Genomic DNA, 14,511 nt, shown 5'->3' on the forward strand with positions numbered 1-14,511 from the left:
TTTTCCTGGATCAGAAGGCACACACACACACAGGGAGCTGGAAGGAAGGGCCAGGCGGGTGTACCATGAGCAAACCGATGCTTTTTCCTTTGCAGAAAAACAAGGCTGCGCTCCGGGTCCCCACCCCTGTGCGAACGCCAGACTGCTGGCAGGCGGCTGACGCCGGGGACGAGGCTGAGTGACAGGCGCGCCGGCCAATGGCGAGTTGGGAAAGTTTCAAATGGGGACGCGGAGGCAGGCGGGCGGCCAATGGGGGAGGAGGCGAGGGAGAAGGGGGCGGGACTCGGCGGGGCCGCGGCGCTGGAACTCTCTTCCCCCTCCCCGGAGCCGCCAGGCAGCAGCGGCCGGGAGAGCGGGCTGCGGGGCTGGGCTGGGCTGCCTGGCATGGAGCCGGCAGCCGCCGCAAGGCGAGGCATGAACAGGATCCCGTTGAAAATGGTCGTGCTGCTGCCACAGATCTTCCCTGTCAAAGTGGCCGGGGTGGAAGCCCAGGTAAGCGGAAACAAAGCGCTGGCCTTTTAAATGTGTTTTCATTTAAAACACCAAACAGCCTGGCTACATTGTAACCACTTCAGGCCTGGGTTACATCCAGTGTTTGCTACATTTGCCTTCCTCACTGGCCTCAATGCTGTATTTAAACTTCATATTTATCATGTCAAATGGATTTTATTTTACAAAAAGGATGTGTAATTTATATCAGAGTTTCCTGGAGTTCTTCTGTCTGGTTAACATGTTGGACTGAAACACTAATAATTTCAATCATAAGCTGTCAGTGTTTTCAGCAAGCTTTTATTTCTGGGCAGTGTTTAAGTTTTTGGTTTTGTTTTTATGGTGTCAGTTTGGGGCCAGTTGGTGATATGCCACATACAGGGGGTTGTGGGTTTTCAACCACTTTTTTTGGGGGGAAAAAAATCTTGATCTTGGCTGCCACCCACTCTCCAGTGTTTAACTAGTAGAGTGGTACATCCCTAGGGAGGGAGGGTGGGTGAGGGGGTGTTTTGGACCAGATGTTGAATTGAGTCTTCTGCCAGTTTCAATGGCACTTTGACAAAGAGCAGAGAAGTTCCCCTCTTGGCCGAACCAAGTTTGCTCCTTCAGTGATCGCGCAAAGAGCATTTCCCTCATCTGTGCTTTGTGGGATCTTGCTGTGTGCAAAATGGCTGCTGCAGTTTACTCAGCAGGTTATTGGCCTGTGAAGAATCAACCATTGCCTGTGATGTGGTTTGAGCTTTTTACTTTTCAGAAATTATAAGAAATAGAAGCAGGAGTAGACCATTTGGCTCCTCGAGCCTGGTCTGTCATTCAGTAGCTGCATGTTGACCTGATTGTGGCATTAATGCCACTCACATGCCACATAACCAACCCTTGATGCGGGCTGGTGTGCTGGGGGTGGGATTTCAGAGAGTTGGCAGAAACACAAGTGGACCAAGTGGCCAGTTTCAGTTTCTTTAATGATTCCAGGATGAAATGAAATCTATTTTTTCTTGTAAAAATGTTAAGTGGGCTGTAGTAACAAATATCACAGTATTAGTTTATAAGTGAGAATCATAGAATTCCTACAGTGTAGAAGGTGGCCATTTGGTCCATCAAGCCTGCAGCGAAAACAATCCCACCCAGGCCCTATTCTTGTAATTCCCATTTATTTGTCCCAGTAATCTCCCTGACGCTAAAGGGACAATTTGGCCAATCCACCTAATGCACATCTTTGGAGTGTGGGAGGAAACCTACCCAGACATGGGGAGAATGTGCAAACTCCACGCAGACAGTGACCGGAGGCTGAAATCGAACCCGGTCTGTGGTGCTGTGAGGTAGCAGTGCTATAGCTGGAGGAATTTATTTTTTAAAAAAATCACATTAAGGCATACCCTGAGTTTCTGGCACTGTTAGAACTGTTGAGTATGTGAAGGTGGTTTTGGGCTGAGGAGATTATAATATTTAATTTGTTCCTCTTCCCCAATGGGTGATGTGACAGGTGTTCACCAAAGACACGCCATGCAGTGGTGCTAATTTCTTTGTTTAAGGATTAATGATAGTCATCAACATCTAATGTCACTATAAATTCCAGAGTACAATTGAGAATAATAGCTGACTATAATGGATACATGAATAATGATACCTGGCCATACCGGGTGGATTCAGATCATCATGAAGAATGACAGTGAAACTCCATTATCTTTGGAGTTGCATGAGAAGGTTACTGTCCTAAAATTCCTTGTTTATCTTTTGTAACATTTATTTTGCACCTGAAACCCAACATGATGTTTTTCTTTGTTTTGGGGGTTTAAGGCTGCGGCAGCTGTTGAGGTTTGAGATGCTTACTGTTCGAAAATGGGATGCTGGCTTTCATCGCGAGGGGGATTGAATATAAAAGTAGGGAGGTCTTGCTGCAGCTGTATAGGGCGTTGGTGAGGCCGCAGCTGGAGTACTGTGTGCAGTTTTGGGCGCCGTACTTGCGCAAGGATATTTTAGCCTTGGAGGGAGTGCAGAGGAGGTTTACTAGGCTGATACCGGAGTTGAGGGGGTTGAGCTATGAGGAGAGGCTGAATAAACTGGGCTTGTACTCGTTAGAGTTTAGAAGAATGAGGGGAGATCTCATTGAGACGTATAAGATGATGAATGGGATGGATAGGATAGAGGTGGAGAGACTCTTCCCGCTCAGAAAGGATAGTAGGACTTAGGGGGCAGAGCCTCAAGATAAAGGGGGGGCGGTTTAGAACAGAGTTGAGGAGGAACTCCTTCACTCAAAGGGTGGTGAATCTCTGGAATTCTCTGCCCGTTGAAGTGGTGGAGGCTGCCTCGCTAAATATTTTTAAGACGCGGGTTGATGGGTTTTTGATGAGAGAGGGGATTAAGGGTTATGGGGAGAGGGCGGGAATGTGGAACTGAGCCACGACAGATCAGCCATGATCTTATTGGATGGCGGGGCAGGCTCGAAGGGCTAGTTGGCCTACTCCTGCTCCTATTTCTTATGTTCTTAATATGGGGAAAGAGTGGGGGAACAATGGTTAGAGTAGACAGCTCTAGTTGAAAAGCTAGCACGTATGATGGGCCGAATGGGACCCTGCTCGACTGTATTAAGAAAGTTGTTGAAAGTCTGAACTGTGCAACAGTTGACTGGGAAACAGCACACTTAAAGATTTTTAGAAAATAACATTTTGGGTATATCAGTTATTTGAGAAATGCAGTGTTAATTGCTTAGGAAGAGGAACAGGAGACTTTGGACCTACGGTTCTCAAACCTCATGACCACTGGGGTTTTCCTTGGATTATAGCATAAAAGCAAATTATTGCAGATGCTGGAATTTGAAACCAAAAGAGAAAATGCTGGAAAATCTCAGGTCTGGCAGCAGCTATAAGGAGAAAAAACAGCTGACATTTTGAGTCCAGATGACCCTTAGACCTAAGGGTCATCTGGACTCAAACATCAGCTGTTTTCTCTCCTTATGGATGCTGCCAGACCTGCTGAGATTTTCCAGCATTTTCTCTTTTGATTCCCTTGGATTATGTCTGGGTGTGTTCTGGTGCTGCCTATTTATTGCTGTGATTGATCAGCAAGCCCATTCCCATTGTTCTATTGGACTACCAGGATGATAGAAGTGAACTAGATTAACCAGGCAGCACTGTGGCACAGTGATTAGCACTGCTGCCTCTCAGCACCAGGGACCAGGTTCAATTCTGGCCTCGGTCACTGTCTGTGTGGAGCTTGCACATTCTCCCTGTGTTTGCGTGGGTTTCCTCCTGGGTGTTTTAATTTCCTCCCACAGTTCAAAGATGTACGGGTTAGTTGATTGACCATGCTAAATTGACCCTAGTGTCAGGGGGATTAGCAGAGTAAATATGTGGGATTACAGGAATAAGGCCTGGGTGGGATTGTGGTCGGTGCAGACTCGATGGGCCTCCTTCTGTACTGTCGGGATTCTATGATTCTAACCCAGGTTTCTGTTTCAACTACCAATTTCTGTGTTCCTGTACATGACATAATGATTACTGGGCAGGGATTTAATGGGGTTTTCCAGGTGACAGCATAAAAACGAGAGCATTGCTGACAAAAGACATGCTCTTATTTACGTTTTAAAAATTCATTTATGGGAAGTAGGTGTTGCTGGCTAGAACGGCATTTATTCCCATCCCTGGTTTCCCTTGAGAAAGCGATGGTGAATTGTCTCCTTAAACTGCTGCAGTTTGTGAGGTCTAGGTACAGTCACAGTGCTGTTAGGGAGTGAGATTCAGGATTTTGACGCAGCGATGATGAATGAATGTCGATATATTTCCAAGTCAGGATGAGTGACTTAGAAGGAAACCTCCAGGTGACGATGGTCCCAAGTATCTGCTGCTCTTGCTCTAAATGGTGGTGGTTGTTGGTTTGGAAGGCGTTGCCTGAGGAACTTTGCTGAGTTGTAACAGAGCACCTTGTGGAGGGTACACATTGCCGTCACTGTCTGTGAATGGCGGAGGGTGTGGATGATTGTGGAAGAGGTAGCAGTCAAGCAGGTTGCTTTGTCCTGGGTGGTGTCAAGCTTCTTGTGTTGTTGGAACTGCACTAAACCAGGCATTTGGAGAGTATTCCATTACATGCATGACTTGTACCTCCTAGATGGTGGACAGGCTTTGGGGAGTCAGGAGGTGAGATACTCGCTGCAGGATTCCTAACCTCTGACCTGCTCTTGTAGTCACAGTATTTATATGGCTAGTCCAGTTCAGTTTCCGGTTAATGGTAATCCCCAGGATGTTAATAATGGGGAATTCAATTATGTTAATGCCATTTAATGTTAAGTGGCAATGTTTAGATCCTCTCTTTGTTGGAGATGCCTGAAGCTTGTGTGATGTGAATATTACTTGCCACTTGTCAGCCCAAGCCTGGATATTGTCCAGGTCTTGCTGCATTTAGACATGGACTGCTTCAGTGTCTGGGGTGTCATGAATGATACTGAACATTAAGCAGTTATCAGTGAACATCCTCACTTACCTGAATGTCAGTGATGAAGCATCTGAGGATGGTTGGGTTTTGGTCACTGCCCTGAGAAACTTCTACAGTGATGCCCTGAAGCTGAGATATTTGACTTCTGATCACCACAACCAACTTTCTTTGTGCCAGGTATGACTCCAGTCTGTGGAGAGTTTTCTGGTTTTCAATCCCTTTAGCCTACTACTCATCCATTTGCTGCCTGGTTTCTTTTAATATAGTGCATCTATCCATAGAATCCCTCAAATGCAGAAGGAGGCCATTTGGTCCATCGAGTCTGCTCTGACCACGATCCCACCTGGGCCCTCTTCCCATAACCCCACATATTTACCCTACCAATCTCCCTAGCACTAGGTCAGCTTAGCATAGCCAATCCACTTATCCCGCACATCTTTGGACTGTGGGAGGAAACTGGAGCACCCAGAGGAAATCCACGTAGACACAGGGAGAAGGTGTACACTCCACAAAGACAGTGACTCGCGACCAGAATTGAATCTGGGTCTCTGGTGCTAAGAGATAGCAGTGCTGGCCAGTGTGTCACCATGCTGCTTCTAGTATGCTTCTCAGGAGCATTATGAAATAAAAGATGAACCTGAGCAACAGGAGGAGATATTAGACCAGATGATTTCCATTGAATACAGTTTTGCTAGGTCTCCTTGATGCCATACTCAGTCAAGTGCTGCTTTGATGTCAAGGGCAGTCACTCTCCCCTCATGGTAGCATCCTGTTAGTAGTGACTCTCACTGTAGCTGACAGCCATTTTCTTGGTCATTCCTCATGGCAATGCCTTGACCAATCAGAGTCAAGTTGCTTGGTTTAAATTTCAAACAGTGGTTGGCAGTTAATTGTCAGTCACCATCAACTAGTGTATATTCCATGACACAGCCTAGAATCTACTTGCAAACTAATCAGCACTCTCTTCTCATCAGGTAAACTGTTGTTCCCTTCACACTTGGTATTCTTGCGAATTGTCCTAATGAGTGCAAGATAAAAAGCTTCCACAAAAGATGTCTTTTTCAGAAATATTGAAATTGCCTTCTGCATTCTTGACTCTGTAAATTCCAAGTCATGCAAAACTCTGCTACCCATGTCCTAACTTGCACCCAATCTTAATCCTTCTCCTCCAGACACACTCAATCATCCCTGTGCTCATTGACCTACACTGGCTCCTGGCTTTCAAATCGCTTTCTGGCCTCACCTTCCCTATCTTTAGACTGCTTCAATCTTGCAACCAGCTGCAATTTCTGCCCCCCTCTAACACTGGCCATTGTTTATTCCCAATTATAATTGCTTCACCATTGGTGATAAGCTGTGGAATTCCCTTGCCAGACCTTTCCAGCCCTCTAACTCGCTTTCCTCATTTGAGACACTCCTAAAACCCTACTACTTTGACCAAGCTGTTGGTCATCTCGTCTAATATGTCCTCCTGTTGCTCAGTTTCATATTTTATTTCATAATGCTCCTAGAAGCAGCCCGGTGGCACACTGGTTAGCACTGCTGCCTCTCAGCACCAGGGGCCCAGATTCAATTCCGGCCGCAGGTCACTGTCTTTGTGGAGTGTACACCTTCTCCCTGTGTCTATGTGGGTTTCCTCTGGGTGCTCCGGTTTTCTCCCAAAGTCCAAAGATGTGCGGGTTAAGTGGATTGGCCATGTTAAATTGACCCTAGTGCCAGAGAGATTTGTCGGGTAAATATGTGGGGTTATGGGAAGAGGGCTTGGGTGGGATTGTGATCAGTGCAGACTTAATGGGCTGAATGGCCTCCTTCTGCACTTGAGGGATTCTACAGATAGATGCACTGTATTAAAAGAAACCGGGCAGCAAATGGATGAGTAGTAGGCTAAAGGGTATAAGAAAGTTAATTCTTGTGTTTATATCGTGTTTACACGTTCAGGATGACCCTGAGTACTTTGCAGATATTAAAGTGTGGTCTTTTCTGCATTGTAAGACAAACTGGCAGCCATTTTGTGCACAGCAAGGGCCCATGGAGAGCAGTGAGATAAATGTCCACAATGTAATATTGGTTAAGGGATCATTTTATTAGCAGAATCCTAGGAGTGTGATTAGGATTTTTGCTGTTCCCAAATAGCATTTTGTCTGGACTAAGGCATAAGCGTACAGTATCAAATGTTACAGCAGCAGAACCGTGAATCTGATTTAACCGAGTAAAGAGCAGTAAATGGTATCAGGCAGACATGGAAAGATTACTAGTTTGGAGAAATGTGAAATGATAAACCTGGATAGAGAAAATAAAGACAGAAATGCTACTTGAAAAGACTCCCTAAATTCAGAGGAAAAACTGTATGGACAAAAAAGCAATAGTATGAGGTTTAAGGTTTGATAAATAGACAGAGTACGAATAGGCAGTGCCAAATCCCTACAGGTAGTTGTTTAGACTGTAATTAAAATATTTTGTTTTTCTGCTTCTGCAGGCCGAGCCTACATTAATAGATTATTTTACTAAGGGTGCACTTATATCTTCAGAATTTCAACAGATTACTTTCAGGGGGCTGTCAAGACCAAGGTGAAGGTACAGAAGACCTTTATGGAGACAACGTTAATGTGAGAGGCTTTAGTCATGAGGAAAGATAGAAAAATGGGGGAACCTTCCACTCGAACACAAAAAGTCTGATTGTGTTCTATGAAGTTGGGGGGAGGGGGGTGGGGTAAGCATAAGGTAACAAAGGTAAACCTATTTCCGCAGGTTGGTAAATCAGTAACACATTTGGACCATCAAAAAGTGAAAATGATATGATATGGGAAATTTTTGTACGAAGACAGTATGAAAAGAGAAGGGGTTGAGGAATATGAGCCAGATGCGAGCAATTGGGATTACCTTAGGGACTTAAAAAAAAAGGGTGGCATGGACAAGTTGGGCCGAAGGGCCTGTTTCCATGCTGTAAATCTCTATGACTCTATGAATGCTATAAAGTGTAGGGAAAAGGCCGGGACTGAGTGGAGAGCTCTATCAGAGAGCCAGCACAGACATGCTGGGTCAAACATCCCCCTACTATGCTGTAATAGTGTGTAATGCACACGTGGCTAAGTGTCACAAAACACATTGGCGCACAGTCATTGTAATGTAGGCAAACTGGGGAGGCAGTGGTGGAGTGGACTGCCTATTAATTCAAGTAATGCTCTGGGGACCTGGGTTTGAATCCCACCATGGCAGATGGTAAAATTGAAATTCAGATGTATTTCTGAAATTAAAAGTGTCATGATGTCTTTGAAACCATTCTTGATTGTCACAAAAACCCAGCGAGTTCACTAATATCCTTTAGGGAAGGAAATCTGTAATCTTTACACGGTCTGGCCTATATGTGACTCCAAACAGCAATGTGATTTACACTTAATTGCCTTCAGGAATGGGCAATAAATGCTGACCCTGCCAGTAATGCCCACATCCCATGAATAAAATAAAAACAGCCAGTTTGCATGCCAATTTTCCACTGGAAGTACATTCTAGTCAGACGACTCACCATGGATATCTGTCTTTTGCTTAATAGTCACAACCTATACTTGCTATCTGTCCCAAAGGCTTGAGAATCAGTCCTGAAGTTACTTGAGGAGACCCTGCAAGTAGATACAAACCACTGTCTTACCCTTGAACAGTACACCTGTAACCTCAGCAAGTCCAGAAAATAGGTTCAGCATGATCTTGCCCCTTCTATTTGGACTGAGTACAATCCAGATGAGATCTCATTTTATTTGCTTCAAGTCTCAAAGATCTATAACATGTATAGTTGATGACTTGATAATATGTGGTACATCAGGCACAGTGTTAATGTTGCGTATATTATTGAAATCTAAGTAGACAATCCAAGGACTTCCAACTTCACATCACATACTAACATCGCTGTTACCTGGCTGTTCTACTTATAAAAACCAGCAAATTAGTGGTTGATACTCTTCCCTATAGATGCAAATCCTTCAGGTTTAGATGTCATATGGGGGGGTGGGGGGAGGAAATCTCTCAGGCTATAATTTTAAATGAAATAAAACTTGTCCTAACTTTGCAGTACCTGCTGGAGAATATATATTTCAGGGTTGGCTCTGATATAGTATAAAGTGTACTTGATTTTGTTTGCCAATCCTCTTCCTTTGCCTTCCCACCACCACTGCTAACCTCGCACCCCCCCCCCCCCCCCCCCCCGCCCACTTGCCTGTCTTCACGTAAGAAAAGAATTGATTAGTTTAATTATTTCTCTGCTATTCTGTTAATGTTTCACTGAATTCATGTTGGAGTGTCATTCCACAGGCACTGTCAGCCCTCCAATACTTTAATTGCAAGGTGGACATTCTTTAAAACTGGAAAGTAAGAGAGAGTATTACAGGTAAGCATAATACCAGTCCATTCTCGGTTGCTGGCTTGTGACCAGGAGCTGGAGTGCTCACTGATAGATCCATGGGTCCTCCTAACACAGCACAGAGCACAAATCAACACTCAAGTTTGTTACTATCCAGGACACAACATCTGAATTGATTGGCATCTGATTCTCACCACCACCAGTACACAGTGGCAACAGCATATGCTACAAGATGCATAATAACAACTTGTCAAGCCTCCTTCAACAGCACCTTCCAAGCCCATGACCTCCACTACCTAGATCATGGACAGGCTTTGGGGAGTACAGTAATGAGTTACGCTCTGCAGAATCTCCAGTCGCTGAACTGCTCTTGTAGCCACAGTATTTATATGATGGCATTGTTAGGTTTCTGGTCAATGATAACTCAAGGTGTAGATAGTGGGGGAACCAGTGATGGTAATGTCATTGAATGTCAAGGGGCGATGGTTGGATTCTCTCTTGTTGGAGATGGTCATAGCCTGCTGCCTGTATGGCACAAACATTACTTACCACTTATCAGTCCATACCTGAATGTTGTCCAGGTCTTGCTGCACATCGACATGGACTGTTTCAAGAGCTGAGGAGTTGTGAGTGGCACTGTACATCATGCAATCATGAGTGAACATCTTCACTTCTGACTGAATGATAGAAGGAAGGTCATTGATGAAGCAGCTGAAAATGCCTGGGTCTACCCAGAGGAGCTTCCTCAGTGATGTCCTGGGATTGAGATAATTGGCATCCAATTGCCCCAACCATCTTCCTTTTTTCAGGGGCAACTCTAACCAGCTTCCCCCAGTGTCAGTGAGCAGGTTATTGCTGAGTAAGTGCCATTTGACAACACCACTGATGACCAAGAGTAAGGGTGGTAATTGGTCAGGTTGGATTTGTTTTGCTTTCTGTGACGTACCTGAGGAATTTTCTGTGCTGTCGGGTTCCATTGTTTCTGGCATGGCTAGTCCTGGAGCACAGTATTGCTGGAGTATTGTCAGGGCGAGAATGTTTTGGTATCCAGTACCTTAAACCATTTCTTGATATGTGTTGTGAATCAGATTGGCTGAAGGCTGGCATCTGTGATTGGGTCCTCAGGAGGACAATAAAAAGTCTCTCAACACCAAGGTAAAGTCCAACAGGTTTATTTGGTAGCACGAGCCACAAGCTTTCAGAGTGCTGCTCCTTCATCAGGTGAATAGGAGTTCTGTTCACAAACAAGGCGTATAAAGACATAAACTCAACTACCAAATAAATCTGTTGAACTTTAACCTGATGCTGTGAGATTTCTTACTGTGATTACCCCAGTCCAATGGCATCTCCGCATCATGGAACCTCAGGAGGAAGCAGAGATGGATCACCCCGCTTGGTACTTCTGGGTGAAGATGGTTGCAAATGCTTCAGCCTTATCTTTTTCACTGCTGTGCGGGCTTTCCCATCATTTAGGATGATGGTTAATGTGGAGCTGTCTTCTCCGGTTAATTGCTTACATGTTCAAAACTATTCACAACTGGATGTGGCAGTACTGAAGAGTTGTAACCTGACCCATTGGTTGTGGAATCACTTAGCTCCAACTGTTACTTGTTGGTTCTGCTATTTGGCATACAAATAACTTCACCAGGTTGGCACCTCATTTTTAGGTATGTGTGATGCTGCTCCTGGTATGATCTCCTGTACTCTTGATGAAGCAGGCTTGATGCTCTGGCTTGAGGGTAATTGTCGAGTCAGGATATACTGGCCCATGAGATTACAAATTGTGGCTGAGTTTAATTCTACTGCTCTGATCCACAATGTCTCATAGATGCCCAGTTTTGAGTTGCGAGACCTGTTTGAAATCTATCCCATGTAGCATGTGGTCGTGCCACACAATACGAAGAAGGGTATCCTAGCTGTGAAGGTGGAACTTTGTTTCGACAAGGACTATGTCACCTCTGCCAAAATAGTCATGGACAACCTTATCTGTGACAGTGATTGTTGAGGAGGAAGGCAAGTAGCTTTTTCCCCTCATTGGATTCTTCACCACCTGCCGCAGACCCAGTTTAGCAGCTATGTTCTTTGGGATTTGGCCAGCTCAGTCTGTAGTGTTGCTACTGAGCCACCCGTGGTGATGGATATTGAAGTCCTTCACCCAGAGTCCATTCTCTGTCCCAGCCAATTTCAGTTCTGCTCCCAATTAGTGTTCCACATGGAAGGGGTGGAGGTGGTGGGGGTGGGAGAGGCAGGCTGTTGCTTGACCGGTCTGTGGGACTGAATATTTTCTTTCAAAAGAGGGAGAAAGCAGATCATCACATTTTGGCCTCCTGACTTCTGGACCTCATTAATTTGTAAGCAGCCTTGATTAGCTGGGTTTCAACAGAGCCCTTGAAGTGGAGAAAGAAAGTTAGCAGCCAAACAACATAGCAATGATCCAGGCTTCAGACTGTCTGAGAAAATTGTAGTGATCTGTCAGCGTTATTTTTACTTCATCCGGTCCTCTGTATTCCTTCACAGACACAGTATCTCCCACAGTCAAGAAGGCAGGCAGCTTTTTGTAAGGAAATGGAAAGGGTGACTGAGCTAAGTGAAGAACATAAGAACCAGGGGCAGGAGTAGGCAGTTCAGCTCCCCAAGCCTGCTCCACTATTCACTATAGTCATGGCTGACCTCAACTCCACTTTCCTGCCCATTCACCATAACCCTTCAACCCATTACTAATTAAAAAAAAAACTGTCCTAAATTTACTCAGTCCTGGCATCCACTATGCTCTGGGTAGTGGGAATTCCACTGACTCATGACCCTTAGAAATGAGGAGAAATTGTTTCTTGCAATTTTAAATCTGCTACCCCTTATCCTAAATCTGTGACGCCTTGTTCCAGATTTCCCCATAAGAGAAAGCATCTGTTCTAGTTCTATGCCTTTTATCATCATAATACTTCAATTAGGTCTCCTCTCATTCTTCTAAACTCTAGAGGATACAAACATAAACTGCTCAATCTATCTCTGTAAAACAAACCCCTCATCTCTGAGTCAATCTAGTGAACCTCCTCTGGATTGCCTCTAATGCCACTTCATCCTTTTTCAAATAAGGGGGCCAAAACTGTACAAAGTATTCCAGGTACAGTCTCACCAATGCCTTGTATAGCTGTAGCAACACTTCCTTATTTTTATACTCTACTCTTTTAGCTATAAATGCCAAAATTCTATTTGCTTTCCTATTAGCTGGTGTTGCTTACCTGTTTTCTGTGACTCGTGCACAAGGGCACCCAGATCCCTCTACACCGAGAGACCCCAAGTCTCTCCCATTTACATAATTTGCCTTTCCATTTTTCTGACCGAAATGGATAACCTCAGACTTATCCATGTTAAACTCTATCTGCCACATTTTGACCCATTCACCGAACCTATCCATATTCATTTGTAAATCTCTTATTGCCTCACTGCAACTTACTATTCCACCTATTTTATCGTCACCTCCGTTTAATTCTGGTACCTTCCAGCCTTGTATCCAAGAAAGGTCTTGACCTGACTCCCATCACTGTGGCACTCTGCATCAAAGCTGCTCTGCTTTATTTTTTAAGAGAAGGAAAATTTATGTTCAGGCCACTTGTTTGCAGTGACTTAATAAATCAAATTGAGTTTTTATTGCATGGGATTCTAGAACTCTCTGTCCCTGATGTCAGTGTTCTGTAATTCCAGCTGTTTCGCGATGTACAAAACAAACTAATTGCTTTTTAAGTTTGCATTTGTGTTGCACTGCATGAAAGTCTGGACATTTCCCAATAATTTGAGGTTCATATCCTGTGATCCCCAAATCACCACCCTGGTATACAGAGTGCCAAAGGCTTTAGTAATGTGCGTTTGTAGCTACCTTCAAACAAAACGTTGGTTAGATACACACAGCAATTTCGTAACACTTCAGATTTGTTTTCTTGTATCCAGTAAACTTCATGTGTGCTACGTGTTATCTAAATGAGTCAAGTCCAACAATGGAGACTTTGTGTACTTGTACGTCCCTTGGATCGCTCCTTGATAGCTGGCTGTATCTTGAAGCGTCAGCTTCAGAGTGAAATAGTGCACTTCAAAAAATAACTTTGAACTAACTATAACTACTTCTGTAGTGACACTTGAATTTTGTTGCTGATGTAGGGACGCTGCGTTAGAATTTTAACTTGTCGCTTGTATGTACAGGTAATCTGGTGAACCTGCCACCCAATACAGAAATCCCCTGAGCTTGATATGTCTGGCACGTTCTAAAGCGGGTAGCCACTCACTGTTTTAGCGCTGGTCAGCATGTTGATAGTGCAGCCTATTATTTAATGTGTTGATGGTTTAGGCTTGTGTGTTTGTCTCCTTGTACTGTTCGTTCAGCTGTCCCTTCACATCATCGGTGCGTAACAGCTGCTTGCTTCTATCCCAACGTTCCGAAATATCTGTACAGCAGGGATGTGAAATTAATCTCAATCCCAATAATTAGATTTGAAAGTATATGCCCTGCCTGCAATATTCCCCTCCCCATTGAGCAGGCATTGACTTGTCATTGCTTTAGGAAAGATTTTTTGAGGTAGATTGTGTGTGACTATGAGTCTACAAAATCAATATAACTTGTTCAGAAAATCTTTTTACAAAGATGAGTTTCACTGTAGTATCCAATAGAAACATTATTTCATTTATTAAGTTAACCACAGTTATCTAATTGTTGGTCTATTGTGGCTCAGCTGGTAATGCTCTTGACCCTTAGTCAGAAGTTGGAGAGTTTGAGTCCCTCTCCAGGACTTGAGTACAAATGTCTAGGCAAATACTTCAGTGCCATATTTAGACCATTGGAGGTGCTAACCTGCAGATAAAATGCCTCTTGGGTGAGGCAAATGATCCCATGAAAGAACCAGAAACCTTTACCTGATATTCTAGCTAATCTTTATCACTCAGTCATTAATACGTTTCTGCTTGTGGGAACTTGCTGTGATCAAATTGGCTGCTGCATTTTTCACACTGCAACAGGGACTGTATTTGAAAAGTACGTCATTCGTTGTGAAGTGCTTTGGGGCATCTTGAAACCTTGAACTATTTGCAAGTTCTTTCTTTAGCCATTTCAAATAAAGCAAATGAAAATTTTAAGAAGTTTTGTTTGACTTCTGTAACCATTCCTAGCAATTTCCCAGTCAATGTTCAGAAATGCAGGGTCAACTAGCCAGCTTTCATTGGTCAGATTTTGGAACTGATCAGCTTTGGAAGAGTGT

The 14,511-nt window shown here is 44.1% G+C and overlaps 1 protein-coding gene across 1 annotated transcript in view; it reads left to right on the forward strand.

Annotated features, from left to right (window-relative positions):
* The first annotated feature begins 292 nt into the window (after window positions 1-292).
* The window catches only part of wbp1la (WW domain binding protein 1-like a), a 97,712-nt gene continuing 83,493 nt past the window's right edge, over window positions 293-14,511 (forward strand). Inside the window, exon 1 of the mRNA XM_080205917.1 lies at window positions 293-492. Within this exon, the coding sequence (XP_080062043.1) occupies window positions 385-492 (108 nt within the window). The 5' untranslated portion in view covers window positions 293-384. The remainder of the gene's footprint in view (window positions 493-14,511) is intronic.

The sequence above is a fragment of the Carcharhinus amblyrhynchos genome, chromosome 17 (assembly GCF_965287045.1).
Source record: "Carcharhinus amblyrhynchos chromosome 17, sCarAmb.v2.hapA, whole genome shotgun sequence".
Lineage (NCBI taxonomy): Eukaryota > Metazoa > Chordata > Chondrichthyes > Carcharhiniformes > Carcharhinidae > Carcharhinus > Carcharhinus amblyrhynchos.